The following is a 25545-nucleotide window of genomic DNA, read 5'->3' on the forward strand; positions in this document are numbered from 1 at the left end:
GCCTCTCGCCCGATAGGCTCCAGCACCCCCCGCGACCCTGAAAAGGATAAGCGGAAGCGAATGGATGGATGGATGAAAGCCAATTTTAATTGTCAGATGTGAAACATGTAATGGCCTCGACTATTGTTTTACATTGTAGGAAGGCACCTAGATGTGAAAGACTAAATATATACACCAATAAATGGCAGCTGTTTCTTCTTTTTGTACATGTAACTGGGTTTAAATATATATATATATATATATATATATAGTATGTATACATATATAGTATGTATACATATATGAATGGGTCATTCATTAGGTATTGTACAAGTCATTTAAATCACTAACAGATAGCATAAACAAAGATGGGTAACTGGAAGAAAAACAAAAAAAAATGTTACTGCAGCCTCAAAGGTATCTAATTTATTACCATTATTATAAGCAGCAGATTTTTTTAAGCACTAAATGAGCTAAATATAAAACTAATCCTAAATATGTGAAATATGTGAAAGACAGACTTCTCTGCCACTCTATATTTGAGCATAACAAATGTAACCATAAACAATACTTCACACTTGGAAATGCCTTTATAACCTCTTGTGAAACCTCATAAACATATGCAGTCCCTACACTTCATAGTTCATCAATTTATGTACACATCAGTTAACAGATGCTTTAATTCTACAGCAGTACATTAGAAGCAACAACTATGGAATTTCATGAGTTGTTAATCAAGTTAATCATGTCTGCAGTTAGTGGGACAAGCTAGAAAACTGAGCAGTAGTAGCAGCAAATGAGGATTCTGTTAAACTCCAAATGTTCGATAACGAGACAACATTTCTTCATGGAGAAGTTTAAAATGAAGTGCATGAATCACTTTAATGATTGACATTCTATTTGTTTATTTTATTTGTCTGTTTTATTGTTTTTCTATTATGGCATGCAAGAGGTCTTATATGAATTAATGAATGCATTTTCAATTAGGAGGTCATGTACAAAAGCATGATAACTCCTGTGTGCTTACTGTGAAGTACAATAACTAGAGTTTTTAATGTTGTATAAAGGCTGGATTCCATTTAACATTAGCAAAATTTATAATAATTTCTAACCTCTCAAATGTATACAAATCAAAGATGAGACAAAAATAATCAAATCTTTTTGACCTCTCCAAAAACAAATGTTTTATTTATTACTATTAACGTAATAACATTACTTTAAAAGCACTTTGCCTCAGCGGAGTGCTATCCCGGGTGACTGTTTTCAAGTGTCTTCTAGTGCCTGGCATGTACTGTATTCAGTAATTCATGCTCGTGGATGGGTATAATCTTATCTGAATTACCCTATATGTAATAAAAGAGAACTTCAAAGCATCTTTATTAATTGTGTGGCTTGAACTCTGGACTCGAGCGATTTCTGCTGAGTGGATAGAAAGACATCCCTGCCTTTGATCATTGCAGCTTTTAGGGGAGGGAGGTGAGGTCATTTAGAAGCTGGATCCCTACGGGGAACTAAACGAGGGAATCATCAATTCAGACAGCATGACCAAATCCTTCTGCTCAAACACTGCTGATCAGACTTAATCACTGGATTGTTAGGCTGTGAACCCATGAAGAGGTTTGGAATAAGCCCAGATCCGGATGAGAGTGAGCCAGCTCCGGGGACAAGAAGAGCAGAACTTTGTTCCCTGTAGTTACTGACTTCTCTAGCGGCTCTGTGAATGGACACCTATACACCTTAACTGCCTGTGTGTACAAATAGCAAATGTGCAAATCATTAGAGAGTCATTGGTTGCCGTAAGGGTGCAGGAGTGAGCTCATGAGATAAAATCCTCAGGGAGACAAAAGCAGATGAAAGTGCCCAGCGATGGCTAATGGTATGACTTTTAGCACTCAAGTAGGAAGGCAAATATTTTGTATACTTGAAATTTTAAGCAACGTTTGGATTAGAATTCCCTACTGGATTATTGGACTGCTACAGAAAAATGACCACAAGGTTTTCATCTGCGTGCCAGTGTTTAACACATAAATACAAGCTTTATTAAAATACACTTTAAAATGTCCAGCCTGTCGTACTTCAAACCAACCCTCCGGGTTGGCCTGGAGTGTAGACAGTAGAAATAAACTAAAACTAAATGTTGCTAAACTACATGTGTGTACTTGTTCATTGCATCAAACATGAATCACATATGAATAGGAACTGTTTTTGTCTATAATTGTGTCATTCCCATCACATTCTAAAAGAAATGAATCTACTCGATATTTCTAAAGGCAAGGTTATGTCCCAAATGCTGACAGTGGGTAGCCCTAATGTTCTAGTGGCTGCAGGAAAAGAATAGACTGAAATTAATTAGAAGTAAACAAATTTAAGCTAATGACACCAAAAAACGTATAAAAAATGTAGTCAATCCTAAATCCAAAACAAAGTCAGGACTAAACTAGAACAGAAACCTAAAACTTGCTGAAAAAGATATATATAAGATAAAAAAGAAAGCTGCTAGAAAGCTTTAGAACAAAAGGTTCAAAGACAATTTGGCAGTCCAAAAAAACTGCGTTTTGCAGCATAGCTGTAAGAGTACTGAACTACATTAAAAAGAGGTTAAACCAGTATGATAAATGTAACTATTTAGGTAAATTGCTTACAACCTAAGAAAAAGCTTTATCTTTCAGTTATTACAGCTAAAGTTGACCAATCACCTCCAACTTGTTTTTGCTAACAGTCGCTAACAACCTGTTTTTGCTAACAGACTAGCTAAAGTGTATTGGCCTAGTATTACAGCTAATGTTTCTTTACAAATATAAAATCAGTCAGAAAAGAATAAAATAAATAGACCCAATCAGATGTTATAACTTGGGACTGAATACGTATTCAGTCAAATCAATCCAGTATATTCCGATGTTAAAACAGGCTAAATCAGTTATCACAGATACCAGCAGAGTGTCTAAAGCAGTGTTTCCCAACCTTTTTGAGCCAAGGCACACATTGCACTTTAGAAAAATCACACAGCACATCACCAAACACAAATACTACTCATGCTCATGACAAACGCTATTCATGCTAGTGCCTTCATCTGGGTCAGAATTTTCTTCAGGACCCAGGTTAGATTGACTACTTTTTCTTTTCAAATATTTATCTGTTGCTATTACGCTATCCATTGTCTCACAGCATGTAATTTCTTCTTCGTCTTCTTCTGTTTTTCTGGCAGTTGACAACCCATTTAATTAGAGCAGGTGGTTGTACTGCCTCTAGTGGAAGAGAATATAAATGCTCTGCCTGTAACTCAATCGATTGTATCGATACCAAGTCAACATCGGTATCGGATCGATGCTAGCCTGGTGAGACCGATTCTTTACTTTAAGTTCGGTCGTAGATGGCGTGCAGGTGAGTCCATCTCACCTGCAACAGCATTGCAGACCACGCCCCGCCACAATAATAAAGCATTTTCTATTTAATTATAAACGTTGTCCTAATTGTGTCCTGGGTTTTTAACTATTTAATAATAAAAAAGGAAACATCACAAAAACACTTAAGGTCATGAAAATGATTTGAAATTTAGCAATTCAATGACGCATCCACCTTATTTATTGAAAAGTATCAGTATCGGTATCGGCGATACTGGCCCGTATTCACTTGGTATTGGATCAATACCAAAATAAGCAGTATAGCACACCACTGCTAATCAGGTGGAACGAGATAATCTTCCACAGCACACCTGATCAGACACAATGGTTGGGACACACTGATCTAAAGCTTACAGCTATAGCACAGACCTGTTTTCACACAGAATACATGTGACTAGTGCTGTGTTAACCCCAGCAGTGGCGGGTCTAACAACTTTCCCAACTGAAATCCAACATTGTATGTTATGCAGTTTTTAGGAAAATATCTTGAATGTATTTTTGTTTTGTTTTTTTAGTTAATTATATCATCAAGCTTAGAAAATCTTGTAACAGCCTTAGGCTGCACGGTATACACATATGCTGATGTGAGTAATTAGGTGTGGCAAAAAAAAGTGTCAGGAAACAGAACAAAGGACAGAGTAGAACACGCTGATTAAATGAAAACCCTGAGACTGAAACCCTGACAGCTTTATTGCTCTGAAATTCCATATAAGCATCAGTGCACTTCAAATTGATTCAGTGTTGTTATAAACTCAATACATACTGCATGTTATCATAGCACCAGGAAAAATGGGGATCATTCGCCATCATTAATTTGCACCACAGTAATTTGTGGAATGAGACTACAAAAAATAAAAGAATAATATAAAGCAGTCCTTACAACACGACTGCTTTTTTATTTTTATCAACCACCTCCATACCACCCCTGATTTAACTTAATCACAGTGACAACAATCATTTTTTTACAATAATTATTGCCCAGACGTAATTTTTGTGTAAACTAGTAACATATTATGCATTTTAACATCTTGGTTAAAATCAAGGTTGATGGTAAAATTAGAAGACTAGCAGCTTGAAAGTTGTAAAGCTTTTCTCTCCCTCGCTCAGCAGCAGGATAAACTCTATTCAAACTGCACATACATTCAGAAATATGGCAAAAGGTTGACATTAAGAACCAATAAAAGAAGCTGATGGCTGTGTTGGATTAGAAAGGGTAAGAACAGCTGTGGCATGGCTTAGTTTAAAGGGATAGCAAAACCTGAATTGGCAGTGACAGCACTGAAAATTGAGGATTGAAAGGCATTACAGGACTATCGAGATTATTGATGATACATTCCAAGTACCTTTCCTATAGAGACCTTGCGCGCTTGTATAGGAACACTTAATCAGAGATTTGCTCTCTTTAGCAAAATCCTAAAATCTACAAGCCTGTTCCTCACTGAGGAGATGACACTGAGCCTTTGGGAAAGCATACATACACATTACATTGTGTAAACTAGTAACATATTATGCATTTTAACATCTTGGTTAAAATCTTGGTTAAAATCAAGGTTGATGGTAAAATTAGAAGACTAGCAGCTTGAAAGTTGTAAAGCTTTTCTCTCCCTCGCTCAGCAGCAGGATAAACTCTATTCAAACTGCACATACATTCAGAAATATGGCAAAAGGTTGACATTAAGAACCAATAAAAGAAGCTGATGGCTGTGTTGGATTAGAAAGGGTAAGAACAGCTGTGGCATGGCTTAGTTTAAAGGGATAGCAAAACCTGAATTGGCAGTGACAGCACTGAAAATTGAGGATTGAAAGGCATTACAGGACTATCGAGATTATTGATGATACATTCCAAGTACCTTTCCTATAGAGACCTTGCGCGCTTGTATAGGAACACTTAATCAGAGATTTGCTCTCTTTAGCAAAATCCTAAAATCTACAAGCCTGTTCCTCACTGAGGAGATGACACTGAGCCTTTGGGAAAGCATACATACACACCACCTCACAAATGTATTAATGCTGTATTAAACACATTAATGAATACCAACAGTGCCATGATCCTGATTTTACAAAAGTCACTATCAAACACTAAGTTGGTGCCAGAAAGGGATTTTTAATCTAAAAATATAAATAAAATAAATAAAGCACAATAAAATCCTTTCCAAATATTCCAAAGCCAGAAAGAGCAGCTTGTCCCAATGCTCTCTGTAGGTGAATCAAATAAAACAAAACAATGAACTACCACAACCTGCCATGGGAATTACTGACATGGATAATGAATAATGGGTTTAGAAGAGAAAAGATTATTGGCTGTTATGTTAAGGTCAGCTCTAATCCTGGTTAAATGACTTCAATATCATTCCTATCAAACTCAGAACAGAATACCAGCATCAAAAACTATTTTACTGTAAGTACTTAATTCGTCTTACGAAACGAGAGAAATGAAACAGATGTGTGGTCTCGAGAGATATTTAAAACAAACTCTTCAAAATAAATGGAAAAGAAGGCCAATGCGAGCCAAGCTTTGATATATTGAAATGGAAAGACAGCACATAAACCCACACTAATATGATACCATCACCAAAGATCCCTGGAGAACCCAGAATCCCAGCAGCCACAATCATACATCAACTTTAACTTTCAGGCTGATATATTTTCTCTCCTTTGGGCTCAGAAGGGACTTTGGTCATTACTGCTAGCTCTCTTTCTTTTCCGAGACTCAGATTTAAAGTAAATATTCCTGATACGAGCTCTGTTTTATATACCACACTGAATAGGCTCGCCAGACACCAGCAAATCAAATGTGGGGTGAAGAGCATCTTTGGGTGGGATAATATGGAACACTTTGTTACTTCAAATTTAATAATAACATTAATTGTGTTTTTTTAAAGAAAGGAAAGTTATGATTAAAACATCACATATATATATTTGACTTCAACTTGCCCAGCCCCCATGCCCAGTAAATACAATAATCATAAAAGGAAGATTCCATTTGTTCTTCTAGTTTAATGTGATAGTCCTCTTAAGCCACACAGGCCGACAGACCAGTCTCTGACTCCCTGGCAATTTCTTGTCACAAGGGAAATCTATATTCTCCAACCATTTGGTGAGTAGTGGCTAAACTGTCACAAAGAGGGTGCTGCAGAAAAAACCTCTTTGTGATTTCTTTGATCTCTAACAGCCTGCAGTGGTCACCTGTCGTTTGTATGAAAGATGTCGTCTTATCTGCAAATACTTTCTCTTTCAGGAGTAGTAAAACTTGAAAAAGTTTGATGCAAAACAGCAACAAAGAACATTTGTCTTCAAAGTAAAAGTTGTCCTTTACCACTGCGTCCAACAAATTTCAAAAGGGACAAATTCTGCTTTGAAGGCAAACAGTCTCTGTTTCTACTTTGTGCTGCACTTTTTGCGGTTTCTGTACCACTTGGTGAGTTCTTTGTTGGTATTTGAAGACAAGTCGGTTCCACCCGTCAACCAAAGTAATTGCAAGAAGGTTTTTGTTGCAGCACTTTAGGCCTCTTTGTGACCAGTGCCTCCACTGACCAAATGACAGAACACACTCTTTGCTCTGGTGACCAAGCCTGGACGAAATAGGACTTTAGGAGCTGATTTTAGAGCAACTGCCTTAAACCTCCAGCAACCACTCACTATCGGTTGGGAATACACATTTCTCACAAGTGATCTCCAGTTTCCCACAAAATGACCAACCAGTCTCTAGATCTATGTGACTAAAATCTTTACTATAAGAAGGTATTTCTGATGGGTCTTGCTAAACTGTTGTTAACTGTTACTCTCTGTCACTTTTGAGTATCAGTAGGGATGCATCCATAGATTGATTTTGAGCCATGTTTCCCCACATGGGCTTTGTCACTTTGTTTCACATCTCCCCCAAGTATGATTTAAAAATGGACGGAAAAGGCAAAGGAGAAAAAAAAGCAAGTAAGAAAACTCTAAGAGCATCACCTTCTGCCAGTTTTACCCATGCTAAAACTAGTTTCAAGTCTTTATTGTTGCTCCACGTCCTTATCTTTGGTGTATTTTTCATCATATTCTGCCAAAATCTGTCTATGACTTTACAGTGACTCACTATTTTCCCATTGGGAGTGGCGTAGGCAGCAAAAGATGGTGACAGGTTAACCTACACTTGACCCATGATGACAGCCTTCCCTTCTTTCTTCACAGCCATTGGATAAAAGCCACAACTTTACAAAATTGCCAGTCCTACAGCATTAACTTTCAAAAACTTCAACCAATCAGACTGTGGGGCATTGCCTCAGTATGTGGGAGTGGGTATGGATAAAGGTGCTCTGCAGGCAACACATAAAGCACAATGCCTGGAAACCTTAACAGAGATTCACATTAGGGTTTTGTCTAAATTGAAGGGACACTGCACAGTATTTTGAGAGAACATTATTATTAAAAATAATGTTCCAAGTGTCTCCCACCAGACTGGTTTTATTGTGTGATTATTGGATTATTGAGGAAGAGAGAATCACTGCTTTCATGACAGATGCTTTCAATTCTACCTTCACGTTCCTCCTTGTGGATTTATTTTCATATGACCAATACCTCTGTTGTCAAGTCTGTTGGTCTGATTTTCACTCATCCACAGGTAGACAGAGTGAAATTGTTTTCTCAAGTATGGAGCAGTTGCCATATCAACCAATGCATTGGATCAAAGCATTAGATTACACTGTCCGAAAGCAATCTGAAACCAAAAAGAAGCAAAGCCCATAACAACAATATAGAATAGTTTTATCTTGACATCTTGTTATGGGGTTTCTGATGGAATACAATTCAACACATGCCAATGCGGAAACACGAGCCAGTTTGTTGCACATACACACCTACATGATTTATATATCCACACACACACAGACATGCGCACAAGTAGTGAACTCTCCCCAGTCACATTGCGACAAAAAGCACACATACTGTTTGTGCTGCAATGAGCATGACTGCGGCCTTTCCATTTTTGTTCTGTTAAAAGAAGGCTCTGTTATGGCGGAGAGTGGGCACACAGAGAATCAGTGAGGGACAACTATTCAATTGGGAGATGCCTCATTCTCCTGTTCTCTCTTCCTGGTTGCACAGACTGCCAGAGTGTTGCTAGGAGGAAGCTTCCACTGCCAGAAATGATGACATTGCCTTGATAGACATCTTCCTGCTGTCCAAGAAAAAAGGGAAAGATAGAGACATGGTCTGAAATTCTGCCACCTCCTCCTCCACCACCACCAATTTGCCTCTTTTTCTAGCCTCAAGGCAATCTGCTTCTCTTTTCTTCCCACTCATCTTTTCCATATTTTCATCGTGCTTCTAAGACATCTTTTTTCTGATTGTGATGCTGTTATTGTATTGGACGGATGAGCCTCTACATACTCAAACTTTCTGTAATGCTCACCCTTTGGTTTGGTTTCTTGAAAAATGGAGCACTTTTAAGCATTTCATTCCATTTTGTCTGTTGTAATCTTGGACCCAGTGTTTGCTGCTGTGTCTGCAGTCAAAGCAGAGAAAAGTAAAGTCTAAGTGGCTCAAAATCACTTGCACAACCTTATTTTTGCCCAGGGTGTTTTGTTTTTGTTTGTTATTTTTTGTTCACCGTTGTTCAATTTCTACCTGGATAGAGCCTCAGCCATCTTGTTACTCGGTGGGATAAATACAGCATCTTCTAGAGTTTTTGCTTTCGTTTTTTTTATTTGCCACAGTGAAAATATTCTCAGATTCTTTTTCCTTATCTACACAAAAAAATACTGTATCTAAACAGATCTAATCAAAACATTTTCTGTATTTTGAATTAAAGATATGCACTTTTCATGCAATTATACAATGGGCTGAGAGTTATTTTTTAATTCTTCTTTTTCCGCTTACTGAAAAGAGAAAGAGATCCTGAGGCACTAGGGTACTCTGTACTGACTGCACAGAGAATTAAGACACTTTGAAGGTCCCATATATACATGAAATTTATATAATGGTTGATAAAATGAATTATGCAGTTTCCTTTATGTAAGAATATATGCATGCACTTAAAATATTTAAACCCACTTATTATGTGTATCAACTCTAAACTCAACTATATATTCTCTACTCTCTACTTAAACCTTGATTATACTCTGTTACAGACATGGACAGGTGCAGACACGACAACTAGTCATTTCTGTTACACTTCTTTGAAGTATCTCAAAGTCTGCTGCCTGGAGCGCATATGCACTTGGTGGATTGTAAAATATCCATGGACGAGTCTGCACGGTTAAAAAAAAGAAAAAGTAATTGGCACGCACGTGAATATCAACATGGAGCCTTGTGCTCACCATAGAGAGTATTAAATATGGATGTAAGAAAAATGAACCAGTTATTCCTTAAACTTACATTCTATCATTTGACGTTGTGTAAAGCGCTTTGAGTTCTTAGAGTAGAAAAGCGCTATATAAGAACCAGTCCATTTGTCATTTATCTGAAGTCCACTAGGTGGTGATAGCTGTGGTTTCTGGTCCTGTAGAAGTCTATAGGAAAACATCTTTGTCTCTTGACATCTATTAACATTTTCCTGCTGAGTTTATAGGCTCAGTCACTCATTTTGGGTCATACTGAATAAGAAATGGTCTTTTGTAAATCTTGCTCCTACTATGTCTCAAAATGAAAGATTATCTGTAGCATTTCCAAGTCAACAGTGAGAGCATCATCACAGTCCCAAATCAATCATTAAAAAAAAAAAAACTTTAGTAAAATGTAATTGAAAAACATGGGAGTGACTGGTTCTAAAGAATTAAGCCTATAATCCCACTACACAGTGTATGACTTTATCTGCCAACTGTAAACTCGATCAGCTGGAACATCCAAGTCGCATTCATATAATAGGATTGACAGTCTTTAACTGCGAGCCCAGCCAAGTGGTATCTGTCATAGAGGCAATTTAAGCCATGCCGTCAATTATTTACAAGAGTTTCAGGACAAAATTTTAAAAAAGTAGTTGGCCCACTGGTGGAAGAATATAGAAGAATAAAGACTTTTATAAGGTGCTTAAAAGAGCTAAAATCTTGATTTTCAAATTTATTGATAAATGAGTGTACAAACACACAAAAAAACTGCTTTATTATCTCAAAGAATCCAAAAGCAAGGCATAGCGATTCATCCTATGGGTACCATAAAGATCGAATATCACGATAAACCATAATTATGAATTTTTTTTTAATTTAAGATTAAATGTGTGTATAGATGCACAGCTTCCTTAAAGCTGTAAGATATCACCAGTTAAATATAAAGCTACCTTCCTTATGGACTCTCCATCCTTAGATTGTGTTACACATTTAGTTTGTGGACATAAAACTCATGTTGTTCCCTAAAATCATTCAAACTCAGAGGAAAGGGCAGATAAAGTATTCCAGTTGCACCACAACTCTGTATGTCTACATGAAATTCCTAACTTTTGGGGCCTGTGTCTATTCGAGCACAGGCCCAGAGATGGGCAGTAACGCGTTACTGTAATCCGATTACTTTTTCCGAGTAACGAGTAAAGTGAGGGATTACTATTGCAAAAAAGGTAATTAGATTACTGTTACTTTCCCGTAAGATGCGTTACTGGGTTACTAAAACCGTGATTTTTTTGCAAGAGTGTATCATGACAATGACGTAAGTGAGTGCGACGTTCGTGGCAACAGCTGTGTGCAGATCAAAAAATCAGTAATTAGTTACTGATTACTTTTTCAACACTGCACAGGACAAAGCTGAAGACTGTCTGGAGTTCAACCAGGAGCGGAGCTGTGGTGTAGTAGTTTAAAGCCGCAAAAGAAAACACAAAAACAAATATTTCAAGATACAAAAGTCTGTGTGACAGGCAAAAGATACTCAAAAACACAATTATGTACGCAATAAATGCTATATCAGACACAATATAATTATTTACACAGTTTAAATGTGCTTTTATCCTTGTGATTGACGTGACAGTGGAAAAACTGTTGTTAGAAAATCCTTTAGCAACATAATGACTGTGTGTCTCAGACTGACATGATAATGCGAGATGATGAACCTTCTCTGTCTCGATTAAGTGAGAGAATGAATCATTCACATCGCCTTGGGTTTGAGAAGGCTTGAAGACACAAACAGCATATTAACACTGCTCTCTCCACCAAATTTCTCTCAGTACAGTGATCCTCATTAACCTTTGAAACCATCATGCAGGTGAAATAAAAAGAAGTCAGAAACCTTTTGAATGCTTGAAAAATCTTCTATCCCGTGACCTCCAGTTCAATCTTTGAAAAAAAAACCGAGATGTTGTAAGAAGATGATAGCTTTGTGAGAACACTTTACTTTCCACGAAATGCAGTACCAATCAAAAATCTGGTTCAGTAGCAAAAATGGCCCCAGTAAGTGAAAAAGTAAGAAGAAAAGAAAAGGAGAAATTATCCTTTAATACTACTTCTTGAAGAACTCGTTTATCCTTAAAGAGAGACAAAAGCAGATACTGGTAATATCTCTTCAACAAGACACATACCTGCTTAAGAAATTGCAGGAAAATACATAAAATACAAATTGCTTTATTGTATGGGAATATTTTAATTTTCTACTGTAAATGATTACAACAGTATACACACTGATCACACCATATTTTACACTGACACTCTCATTCTGCAGGAAACGTATTAAGACCTTCAGATTAACTAAACTCTGAATAAGTACACAGTGAAGTTGTACTGGTGCTGTCGCCTTTAAATGGGGCCTGACTAAGTATGTGTGCTCTTATTATATAATAAATAAGGCAAATTGGTTAAGAACACAAACTCCTTTCTTTTCCGTTGATTTTTTTATCATTCAGTTTCAGCCTATCAGAGGTCTCCAATACATTTACAGTATTTATTATTTTCAGAAATGCTTCATTTCAGATAGAAGGATCAAATTAAGCACATGGTTTTGTTCAGAGAGCTTTTTCATATTTTACTGAGTGCATGGAATTATGTCATTCCCATATATTTGTACATATGTGAAAAACATAACTATGAAGTGGCGCCAAGACATCTGTTGGAGAGACGTTATCATTTGTTTGCTATTTCAGCAGGGGTGCTTTATGAATACCAACAAACAACGACAACCTCCTTATTCCTGCTTTTATATATGATGAGTGGGTCATGTTGGTGCGGCGTGGGTGTTTCTTTGGAAGGAGGCCTTCTACTTAGATGCGCTTTACACTGATATAATTAAAGAAAAAACAAGGGATACAATAAACTCGGTGCTACAAGATTTTACAAGCGTGTTCAAGCAATGATTAAAAACTAACAGTGACATCTTGCTGTGATTACACCTACGGAAAACTGACGCTGGGTTTGCTGATGAATAGGGTAGTAAAACAGGAATTAGGCCTACACATCCCACGAGTGTTCCCTGAATAATTTGTCTGGATGTGATAATGCCGCGGATTAGATAACATGTCGTACTGCTAACTGTTAACTTACTTGGTTAAAATAGGACATTATTTTACAATATCTGCTAATTAACTCTAATTATCAGCTGAGACAATGCATAAGTAAGAAAACTAGAACTTAAGTGCTTTGTTGTGTTTTTGTGTCTCGCCATTCCAATAATAGAATAGAATAGAATAGAATAGAATTCAACTTTATTGTCACTGCACATGTCACAGGTACAAGGCAACGAAATGCAGTTTGCATCCATCCAGAAGTGCTTTAGCCATGATATAGATATATTACAAATATATATTAGCAACATATATAAGCCAGTGTATTCATACATTAACAGCTTGCACAGTGGAGCTTGCTCTCCACTGTGATGTATTAGATCAAATACTGCTAAAAGGAAAAAGCCATTGGGTAAGTACAGAATCAAGACAGCATCATAGTGAGTTCAAAAAAAGGAGAGTAATTATGCAAAATCTTGTGATGATTCACTGTAGAATATACTTCTCAGCCAAAGTGATGTATATTCATACCGGGATGCACATTTGACCCACTTTTCAGTGGTGTCTGCATGTTTCGCCTTTTACACTCTTTATACTCTTGAGGTTTAAGCTGGGTTTTGATATCACTCATAGAGAGCTTACACACTAGCTTAGCCTCATCTTTGGATAAAATCCATGTTGCCTGGCCATGGTAGAGGACCCATGGCAATGTGAGAGAGACGGAGAGTCAGAGAAGACTGAGAAGGGATTCTTTTGACAGATGGTCCCACTTGGTAGTCATGTCTGTGGGCACTAATGCAAACAATGGCTCCCAAATACATTTTAGCATCTTTTCATCAATAAGGCTAGTGAGCCGAGTCCGCAGTTTCAAATGATTCTGCCCCTCTTGTCTTCCATACGCTCCAAGATTTTTCATGCTCTGCTCCTTTTTTTTCCCTGCATTTTCCCACTGCCTTCAGCCATCTCCATCACCCTGCTTTCACCCTCACTGTCACACTTGCTCACTATTTCACTCTACTTCACCCCTATATTCACCAAGACTTCCAGTCCACTTCCACCCACAAACAAACCCCCATCGCTCTCCTCCCTCTGTCTGCAATGAGTGTGACGTCAGAGATAGCCGCACACCATTTCTTTGGACGACTTCTGTTTAGGCTCTAATAGGATTTACTCTGAGGCTGATTTTCTGCTCTTTGTCTTCTGTCCTGGAATGAAGTCTTCTTGCAGCCAATGGTGCAGGTGGTGGGTAGTAAATTATACACACTTCCCTCAGAGCTAGTCAGCATCACAAGTGAGTGAAAGGGGTAGCTGAAAGCTCCCATCACCAAACTGCTTTCATGACCAACACTGCCTCTCACAAAACCACAAAATCACTTTCCAAACACATCCGCAAACCTGCATCTAAAAGCCCAACACAAACTCTCAAATATTACAGCATATTACCACACATATATTCATACCAGCATGCACAAACAAACAAATCCTCTACCGGCATTTATACACCCACTCTTCCTCCCCCACCACCTCATCTCTGCCATCTCAGCACACTTTAGGCAGCTCAATAACATCGAAGCATAATGGTGTGTGTACAAAGAGAAATGATGTTAGTAACATGTGGGACTCCGATGTATTACAAGGGACGGAGGCCAAAGGCCTCATCAACATCAGTCTGATTGAACAGGACATCTCCTCTGGGCCACCCCCTCCCCCCCATTTCTCTGTGTATGAGTCTCATTCGGTCTCTCTCGCTCTAACAGGTAGAGCAGTATTGATGGCCAATCCCCAGCGGTGGTTGGGGGCTGTTTGGGGTCGTAGCAAAGCACTAACATCTGTCACAGTGTTCTCTACAGCTCGTTATAAATCTGTCATGCCAAAGAAGGCAGGGACATGAATAAGACACGGGACTGAGAAACCGGTGGTGGGGAAAACATATGTTGCATGTTCATGAGCAAGTTATTACAGGCAGCTTGTTGGGTTATGCGTGGCATGTGCTCAGTTGTGTTCAGATAGATGCAGATTTTAACCAGCCCTCATAGATAAGATGCTCTTGTCATATTGGAAAAATCAATGCAGGTGTTAAATGTCTTTTAAACAACAATCACAGGAACCAGCAGGATAAATTTCGCCTGTCACTGCCTGACAGGGCAAAATGACCAAAATATCCTCGGATGCCAAATTCAGTACACATGCTAGATCACCGGAGGAATAATCTGTCAAACATCTATCAAGATTTGTATGTACTTTGTGCTGTTAAAAAATGAATCCATTTTTTAAGTGGGCATTTCCTTCATATGGCCTTCAGGTACAAACAGCCATCATAGGACCCAAGCCATCAGTCAGGCTTTTACACAATGAACCCCCCAGAACATCCTCAGTCAAACATGCCAGTATGAAAAGCGATGAGAATACTTTGAAGTCAGCCCTCAGCTGTCTGCCAGTGTGGCAACATAGGGAGTGTGATGAATACACAAATGAACAAAGGCCCAACATGAATGCATGCCACTCTCTCTAATTAGAGCAATATTATAATTCTGACACAGACTAAACTTCACAATTTCCCTAAAAGCCAACAATAAAAATCGGCAATGCAATGCTCCCACTCTCTTTCTCAGTGTATTTACTTGTGAGACTTTGTAAAAAAAAAACAAAAAAACTTGTTTCCACACTTTCCAACCCTGTTTACCCAAATTAAAAGATTACTAAAATCCCTGGTCATGGTGACATTTAGCAGTGCTACAGATGATTTCTTTGAAGAATTCCACCATCAGATGTGGCATTTGAGCGTACTGACGCTTTTCCTGAAGTTAATCAGCAGACCAAGTCTTTTGACACCAAAGTCAAAACCACTTTTAAAGTCTTTAGAGTATTTTTTTATAATTGGATACTTATAAATGTCTCTGAGCTACTTTCAAGAAGAGTCGGAGTACTAGCAAATGAGACATCTGTTGCAAATGTTGAGGCTACGTGACACAGAAGTAACCTACCACAAGAGAGCAGTTCTGACCAGCTGTTCCTGTACAGCACAGAGGACAAAACCTGCAGGCCTACTAAGCAGACCCAGTATTTAACAGTCTTGACCTCTCTGTGTCCCTTTCCTTCTGTACTCCGCTCTCTCGCTTCCTTTCTCTCTTCAGACAATGCTGACTTTGGCTATTCTAAAGAAAATGTTCAGGAATGTATGTTCTTTAGTTTGCTTTTCAGCCAACAGGCCCGAAAGAGCGTTCCCTATGCCACCAATGCTGTTGTGAATGGCTTACGTGTAAAAGTGCAAGTGTGTTAAAATACAGAAATGCACTGTCCGTTACATAACAGTTATAGCTGTAATATTACTAAAGTGTGACCCGTGCAACAAAGGAAGGAATATTTTACCTTTGAAATCTCTCAGAAGAGGTCAAATGAATTGCAACGAGGCAAGCTGAGCGAGGAATATCTGTGAAACAGCTGGATTGTGAAGCAAGGAGCAAGCAGACCATATTACCATGGGGTAACCATGGTAATATAACCAGACCATGGGGTGGCTGTAGCTCAGGTGGTAGAGCAGGTCATCTACTGATCGGAAGGTTGGTGGTTCGATTCCTGGCTTCCCCTAGTCTGCATGCCAAATATCCTTGGGCAAGATATTAACCCCAAAATTGCTCTCCGATGCATCCATCGGAGTATGAATGTGTGTGAATGTTACTTAGAAAGCACTTAGATCAATGTGCTTGTGCGAATGGGTGTGAATGGGTGAATGCACAAGTTGTGTAAAGCGCTTTGAGTGCTCAGAAGAGTAGAAAAGCGCTATATAAGAACCAGTCCATTATAGATATTACAGCACTGAACACACTTCTCCATAAATAAAAAACTTTCCACTTGCACAGGCACATTCATTATAGAAATCAACACATCTGAACCCTATTTGCATCTTCTTTAATGATCAGTCCTCAGTTCTAAAAATTGTGCAGGATCTTATCAGCCTTCGCTGAGCGATCAGAAGTTCAAATCACACAGGATGCCAGCTAAATGTTATGATACATTTCACAGATAAATAATGTGCGAGCAGGGAAACGATCACATCAATAAACTCTGTAATATAGCACTGCAGGACTGTGAGGAGGAAGCAGGAAGTACATATGACCATTTTTAGAAGAGTTTTTGAGGCCCTATATATGGTGGATGGATTAAAAAAAATCAAAAAGTGACAATCAAATAAAAAGGAAACATTAGATAAGCCCCTTCTGGTGATGGCATCCTCTCCCAGTGACAAACTGAATTCTGGTAAGTCCGTGTATTCAATATATACAACCTTATATGTGGAAAAGATCTACTATGAGTTCATTGCCGCATTACTTTAAGTGGCAGAATGTGGATTTTCTTTTTTGGGAACAATTTATTTTCAAATGAATATTTCATGCTAATGTACAATTTTTCCAAGTATCACCCAACAACCGCAGAAGCAGCTCTGCAAATGCTGATTAATCCTACCTGGCCTACATGGATGCTTTACATTTTGAAGGGAATAAATAACATGTATACACCTCTGTCACAACATTAATTAGTTTTTTTTAAGTCACCTGCCGGCTTTTTACAGCCCACTGAAGTGCTTATGATAGATTAAAGTTACTGTTGGATAATTAACAGGGGCTGGTATAATGGCCTGATCATCGTCCCTCTGTGTAAAAAGACATAAAAGCACAAACAAATCTGTTACCAAGATTTATGTAGGCTTTTTAAATTTACAGGGACAATAATAGCGAAAGGGCAGCATTACATCACGTTTACACAGCGAGTAATGAGTTGTCATAAATAGACACTCGCAGGGAAGATATTGCATTATCAATGGCAACACTGAGGACCCATTATTTCAACTTTTGTCATTATGGACTGAGGAAAGGACAAAGAGAAAAAAAACTAATTTGAACTCTATTGGCTTACAGGAACATAAAGGACAAAGAATTAAATCCTCCTTGACGTTACCTTGGCAGGGGTTAGATGAAAATGGAGGGTCACTCTTGGTGTGGTGTGTGAAGAGGACTCAGCGGGACAGAACACTCAACAAATTACTGAGGAGGGAACTATTTTCCTTAACTGTGTCCCATATTCTTTAAACTGTAATGGAAATCTCTGCTGGGGACTTCACAAAATAGTGAAACAGCTCAAAAAAAGTGATTTTGGCATTCAATACAATTTGAATGCCTGCTATGCAAAAACTGAAATGTATGTTTAGCTAATTAGTTTTGAAAAGTTTCAGTAGTCCCACACTGTTGTCCTGTTGGCGTGCTTGCTAATCATATAATGCCGCAATAGTTACATTTGTTCCAGAACATGAAACTAGAGCCTAAAGGATAAAGCTTTGCACACTCTGTCATGAACCTTTCTTCTATGGCCACCAGCAGGTTAACATCTTTGAGTTTGTTGTCAAAATATTGTTTGCATGCTGGCATGCGTATCTCAAATTACCACAGTGCCCAAGTTCAGCCTTTCAGGGCTGCTAACATGGCTGCAGAATCTTAATGCAACTTTGCTGTATTTTGACCACACACCTGCAGCAAAGTTGTGTTGTGATGCATGGCATTCTCGTTTTATGAGATGTTTACATTATTTGCATATCGTCTAAATGCTCACCCAGCAACTATGGGGCTAAAAAAAAGGAAAGAACTCCGCCTTACAGGCTGAGCTTTTCTTGAAATATGCATAGGTTCTTATTTGCATAATGATACAACAGGGTGGCAAGTTTGCTGTCCCCTTGCTTTAACTGCCCCTGAATAAAAAGTAAGACAGAAAAAGATATAAAAGCTTTGTTTCCCATGTAAACTTATATGTCCAGAGGACAAGCTTCTATTTTTTAATTACAAGGGGAAAACTGGGTTGCAAATTTTAAGATGTGTGAAAAACCATATTTCTTTTCTCCTAACATTTGTCATGGAATTATTTACTTGTAATAATTCCACAACAAATGTGAGGAGAAATACTGTACACATAAGAAATTCAGCATTGTAATATTTTGTACTATAAACCATGTCCTGCTTTACTATGTATTCTCTAGCCACTGTGACAAATTCACCTCAGCATGACTTATTCTCTCACAATTTAGGAAGAGAATTTTATATAATTATAATAAGTGTCTTGTTTTTCTATTTAACACAAAGCTGATGGCAGATAAGCCCTACAGGTCTCATGGCGAGCATTGATGCTTGTGAGCTTCCACTCTCGGTGTTGAAATCACCCTGTTCATTCATTTCAGTTATTCCAGCATATAAATAGGACAGCATCTGCCAGTTGTGTGGTCAGGCAGTATATCCAGCCAGCCTTGAGCTGTCATCTTTAAACGATAAAAGCGTGGGAGGACTGAATAGTTGAGTGTTTCTGTTTGCATGGCGTTTGTGTGACTTCCTCATTAATATATGTTCTAGCAGAGCAAGGACAAAGATAGCCAAATAAGGGCAAACATGACGACAGAACTACTTGTCTCGAGATGGCAAATTTTCCTTATCACCTCACTGAAATCGTTTGCTCTTCTTTAGCCCTCTCATGTTTATTCAGGTCTTGATCATGATTCTTCCTTCCCCCCCACACACACAGTCGCTTTTTTTGCTCTTCGTCCCTCTCACTCTTTATACCCACCTCTACTCTCCTCGCTGTACACCATGCTACGGCAAGGTCCTGACTGCCACTCACAGCAGGATGGCAGCGAACAAAAGAGCAAAGCAAAAGGTTGACTTATCCCAGTTGTCACCCAGTGTTCACCAGCCTACTTTGTGTATAGTGCAAGAATCTGAGGCCGCACATTGATCCTCATGTCATCGACTGCACATTATTCCCAACTCTCTCCAGAAACTGAATGCCTTCTAATCAACCACTTAAATATTTAATTAGCGGGAGCCTGCCCATAAACAATAATTAAGCGTGCTAAATGATACCCAATCAAGGGTAAAGAAAGGCAGTTTATTCAGAAGTGATAAGCTGAATTATTTTCAATAAGAAATAAGAAGCTTTTCAGTGAAGAAAAATTATTATCAAAAACTTTGTGTGTATATAAGCGTTTTTATGCACACATTGTGTTGTGTTAAAATACTGTGAAGGTCATTGTCAAAAGAAAGCATTGTTAAGGTAATTGGTATGAGTTAAGCATGAACAAGTTTAGGTGTAAAGTTCCATCTTTGACTAACTACACTAATTAGACTGAAGTACAAGTGGTGAATGACTTGCTAGCAAGTCAGTTTAATTACTTGATTTTTGCATCTCAAGCAACAACTGATAAATCAGCCAAGTGTCATATGCCTGTAACACATTTTTCATCTTATCTCCGCAGCAGCAGCTGGATAATGACGGTATACTTCTGGTATATGTAAAGAACTCAAATGACAGACTGCTTGAGTTAAGACTCATCTGGATTAAAGTTTGCTTTTGGAAATATAAAGTAGAATACTAGATATCTGTGACATTGTTAAAAGCCTCAGCTAAATGACACGGGATAATTATAGCAAAAGGCGAGACATAATATAATTTTTTTGCCTGTCAGGGGCACTATGAATAGCAATGAGTCATCAAGGCCTTTGTGCAACTGGGGACAAAAGTAGGATCTAGTAACTAAGTGCAGGGGACATAAACAGCTTTTGAAGATCCCCAGGAACCTATTAAAGTCTTAATGATTCATTTCAGCAGAAGAATGTTTAATCGCCTTTTGCAGTCTGTTCGGCATCTGAGTGAGATAACCTTGGCTGAAATTATTTCATTATTAATTTGGTGTCTGATGTGTGGACGTGTGTCCATTCTGGGCACCTACAGTATGGGAAAGCCAAAAGAAGTAGACAAAACTGTAGTGTTTGCCATTCAAAGAGGCATGCAAACCCAGAAATATTACTCTCTCATCATTACATAACTCCTGGATTAGTAGGGAAACTTCATTTGATCGTCTTCACATGATTTTTATACACATATAACATCTTGTCCTGTTGTGCTCTTAACTCAATGCTTCCACCTAGCTTTTCAACCACAGAAGACACCTTGCTTTGGTACAGTGGCAGAGCGCTTTGCAGGTGGCGACGCACACACATACACGCCTACGCGCACGCACACACAGCTATTTCCCTCGCTCACAGAAGCACGTGAATCATCATCATTGCCCGCTCTACTAGCCATCGCTTCAATGTGTGAATGAACAACATTCTCTTGGGGCTCCAGCAGATCAGGACAGTCAAGATTACCACGCAGCAAACACCGGACTTCTTGCGTGATCATAGCTACTGAGCAGAGAAGATGACCCCCTTCCTGATGTCCCACACGCTGCCCCAAGTTATAAGATTTAAAATAAAAGCAGCAGCGGCAATTTATTCCAAGGGCGGGAGGGGGGTGGTCGAGGAACGCTTACCTTCCTGCACTGCCTGGAAAGGGTTGTTAGGCTGGATAAGTTTCACGGAGTGGGTGATTTTCTCGCTCTGCAGAATGTCATCGCTCAGACTCAGGTCTGAGATGGCAAGTTGGAAAATTTGGTCATCTCTTACAGCGTTTTCTTCGAATATGGCACCTGTTGAGTAAAACAGTAAATTACTTGGAAGAGTAAGAAGGGGGGGGGGGGGGGGGGGCACGCAGTAGTTAAGTGTGCGCAAGTTAGATGTGGGAAGATAATGATGAACGAAATTTATTTTTGCTGTGGACCCAATGCAGACAACATAGCTTTTATTGCCCACAGTCTGCCAAAGTGATGGACTGAACAGTGCTGTTTTTCTTTTTATATATCTTTACATTAAACGTATTTTTTTCTGAAGCTAAGCGTCTTCGCTGGTGAGATTTCAGCACCACGGAGAGCGACGTGGTCTCGGAAATCGGAAACACGCACTGCACTAGTTTTAGTCAAACTTGGAAAGTTAATATCCATCATGCCTAACAGATCCATGGCACCCTACCCACAGTAGGCCTTGTGTGGGAGGAATACTTAAGCTTAACTGCCCCCCTCCTCCACTGTTTAGCAAAATGGCATCAGCTGCTATTGGGAGAGCACATACATCACGGAAAGGGGTTTCAGGGAAACGAGAAGAATAATTGGGGTACACTAACATTATGCGGACTATCAGCCAATATTATCTGGATGGAGTCCCACTGCTGTATTAAGCCAGTGACTGAGCACCTGCTGCTGCTTGCCAGACTGTTGCAGTAAACAGTGAGCAGCAGCAGCAGCAGCGGTGGCGGCGGCGTAGCACCGAGACGAGATTTGCTCACAGTGACACTGACGTTTTTATCTGAGATTACAGCGCTGCTCATTGATGAAAAGGGGGGCAAAATGAAGGTAAATACCGAGTCCGTGTTGAAACGGAGGTTGCAGTTATGTTTCAAAAGTGTCAAATCAAACCTAATGCGATGTTTAAGGGCACACACCAGATCGTTTGGATGGTGAGTTTCAAGCATCTCCACATCTCTGCAGCTCTGGTTTGAAGTTGGAGTACAAAGAGGCACTATGTGTGTTGCATCTATAAAACGAAACTCCGCTGACATTCCCTCTATCTTTGTTTTTGACATTGCAGTCACGTTCCGGGGAAAGTTGAGGCTTGTCGGGTACACACAAGAGGTAGCTTGGTCTAAAAAAAGCCTCAGCGGTTTGTCTATTGCACATTAGTGTTTTTATCATTATTATTTCACAGCTTCATTGAAACAGGCCTTTCTGCTCACTGTAAATCGTTTTTTCTTTTTGGTTTTTTGGGTTTTTTTGTACAGGACTGCGGTTCAAAGGCAGGCAGTGGTTTGGTTAAGATGTGAAGACAACATGAATGCAGCGATCTGTCGTCGAAAAGTGACAGAAATAGAATAAATACCAATAAATAATATGAACAAAACAGTTGTAGCAATGAGGGTCGGGTGATTGGTCATTTACAAAAACACCAACTTTTCAACTCGCCGGAGAGTCAAAGTGTTTCTTAAACGCAGGATGAAGCTGAATACACTCTATTTATCCCGCCCTCTCACCAACATCTTGTGATCTCGGCAGTATAAGCTGGCTGACCTTTATTCCCGCACCCCTTTACACTTGACCAACCCAAACATGTTTTGTTTTTTCTTTTGTTTTTTTCTTTTTTGCCGGACGCTTACCGATATGTATGATTGAGTCCGCTTTGGCCGAATTGCATTGCAATATCCACAGGGGAAGGCAGATCAGCAGCAACTCCATCTCGGGATTTTAGTGAGGCGGCTCATCCAAGCTCTGCTCGGCTGTCCTGTACTGTCCAAATGGAGCACCCAAAAGAAAAAAGAAAGAAAGAAAGATGATCAAAACCCAGAGCCAAACAGAACCGCGATCCTCCTCCTGATAGACCAGACCCGCGTAAACCCTACAGAAATGACCACAGTTTTCTCTCTCTCTCTCTCTCGCTCTCTCTCTTCCTCTCTTGCTCTTTTTTAAACCAACAAAAACAAGCCGACCGCAGGAAGGTGGGCTCAAAAAGACCAGGGCGAACCGACGGGGACTCGAGGTAAGCCTAAAAAGACAGGTAGCCCTGTGAGAGAGACCGGCGTTCTCACTCTCGCCTCTCTCCCCGCGCTCCGGCGTCTAAAGCATGGCAAGCAGCAAAATATGCGGAGGAGGGACACCCCTCCAACAACACACGGAGAAACGCTCACATACACACTCCGAGAGAGAAAAAAATCACTCTCTTCAGTCCTGTCTTAATCACGTGACTGCAGAGACTTCACGACTCGGGTGCTTTTTTCGACAAGCCGGGTAGAAATGAGTTGGACTAGCCGGAGAAAGACGCGTGGAGAGGCGATAATTAAACACACGACTGGAGGTTAAAACAGGCAAAGAAAAAAATAATCCCTTTACAAGATATGCCTTACTTACAAAAAAAAGAAAAAAGAAAAAAGAAAAGAAATAAAACAAGCGACAAAAGCAGACACGCAAAAGTCAGCGTACATATTTGGCGGCGGTGTGAACAGTTTACTTTTGGAGAAGTTGTCGTTTTCGGGGAAAATGTGAAAGACCAGAACGACTGGGACACATTTTCACCATACTTCAGCGACGACGGAGCGCAGCTGATGTGCCAGAGAAAAGGATTTACACACTGTGATCCTCGGCGAGGGCTGATGGATGAGAGACAGACGTGGCAGAAGCCACTACGCCTGTCTGAACCAAAGAACAGCTGGATGGAGTTGACGGAGGAGCATTCCGCACAGGAGCAAACAGAAAACAAACCTAACGCTTTCTTATAGCCTGGCTTGTTCGATTAATTGAATTTTGCTTCTGCAGAATTGACTCTATTGGTGTGTGTTTTTTATATATAAAGCCGAGGTCAAAGTGTTGGAGCGAATTTTTAGGACACGAATCACTCTAAAGGGTGGCAGTAATTTTTATTGGGTAGCCTTACACACATCAGTGAGCAATGCACGGCGTTTGCAGAGCTATAAAGAAGAAGAGGAACTCGTGGCAGAAGATTTCTAGATAGGCATAATCTTACAATTAAAGGATATTTCTCGTGGATGTAATAAAAACGGAAATATCTCTTAATTGTTTGGTTAAGTCTGTCAGAGGCGCAAAAAAACAAAGTTTCAGCACCACCAGCAGTGGACAGCTCCTTCACTGAACTGCACCGGACAGACAGTCAAGTGAAGAGCAAACACTGCACATTTATATCTGTCTGTTTCTTTCCAGGATGCAAAATTCTTAGAAACAATATGTAATAAGGGAGTGGATGTTTTAAACACCCCGCAACCCCTCAGCTCGCCTTTATACGTTCTTCACTTTAATTGCAGGCAAGGGGTGAATTCACATGCCTCCAACGTTTTTTACTAAAAATCACACACTACCCCTACTGGCCATCTATAGAAACTGCACCTGCTGTAGCACAAAATATCTCAATCATTTCCTAACGATTTATGTCGCTTTTTATGAGTGATGGTCATATTTCACTGCTCTATCGCCATGTCATTAGGAAACAGGCTGGAGTGAACCCGAAAGGCTTTTTACTGCTCCGGGTAGTATAGATATTTATGCCTGAATATGTGATGAATGCTAGCCCACATCTTAGTGACATATATCAGATTTTTCTTTCCCTTTTTTGTATATGAGCAGCTGCTTTGACAACAAGGGGAGGAACACACTGTGAGAATTAATTATTGCTCTTTGATCCCAATTACAGTTTCCACAGCACAGTAGATCAATCTGGGCACATTTCAAGGGGATCAAATCTGAAAGATTAACCTTGAAATTTGTGCTTTAAGATGACAGGCATCCAAAAACACCATAAAAATTTCATCAGGTCCCAGCAGAGGAATGAATCTCTTAATTTCACTGATCTATGAAGCAATATGTTGCTGAGATTTCATCAATAAATTATTCATTTTAAATACTGGCTAAACTGCCATGTGACATATGTCTCAAAAAGGCTTCATTCATTGTACATTCTTGTTTATTATGAGTGCTTGAGGTGCAAATCTGCCCCTCTCTTTCATTCTCCTCTTCTGTTGGAGTGGGGGGTGAGGGGTGATACGTGATGTGCAACTCGAGAAAAATCTGCCTAAGAATAATCAGGATGTGTTGCATCTGACTGACACCAGTAAGGTGCAATGAAGCTACTGCCCAATAGCATGTATATCTTTTTTTTTTTTTACAGATAAGATGATTAAAAAGAATAATTAACAAGTTCTTAATCAATCCTAAATCAAACAAGTTCTGGATATGAACCTTAAAAACATCCTGTGACTGTATTCTTCCGAACATGAAATGAATATCATATTAAGAAATTGTGTTGTGTCTGGTTTATAGGTAAATTGTCAAACAAGACAAGCCATTTGCTGGGGATATGT

At 39.3% G+C, this 25545-nt stretch overlaps 1 protein-coding gene across 2 annotated transcripts in view; it reads right to left on the reverse strand.

Moving 5' to 3' along the window:
• The window catches only part of grid1a (glutamate receptor, ionotropic, delta 1a), a 278394-nt gene extending 254834 nt beyond the window's left edge, over nucleotides 1–23560 (reverse strand). Inside the window, exons 1-2 of one of the 2 annotated variants that reach the window (XM_085183758.1) lie at nucleotides 22837–23560; nucleotides 21125–21280 (exon numbers count right to left, since the gene is read on the reverse strand). In XM_085183758.1, coding sequence (XP_085039884.1) covers nucleotides 21125–21280; nucleotides 22837–22915 — 235 coding nt within the window. In that variant the 5' untranslated portion in view covers nucleotides 22916–23560. The remainder of the gene's footprint in view (nucleotides 1–21124; nucleotides 21281–22836) is intronic. The other variant, XM_085183759.1, reaches the window with a different exon arrangement.
• Between the last annotated feature and the right edge of the window lie 1985 nt (nucleotides 23561–25545).

The sequence above is a fragment of the Neolamprologus multifasciatus genome, chromosome 13 (assembly GCF_963576455.1).
Source record: "Neolamprologus multifasciatus chromosome 13, fNeoMul1.2, whole genome shotgun sequence".
NCBI classification, from domain to species: Eukaryota; Metazoa; Chordata; class Actinopteri; order Cichliformes; family Cichlidae; genus Neolamprologus; species Neolamprologus multifasciatus.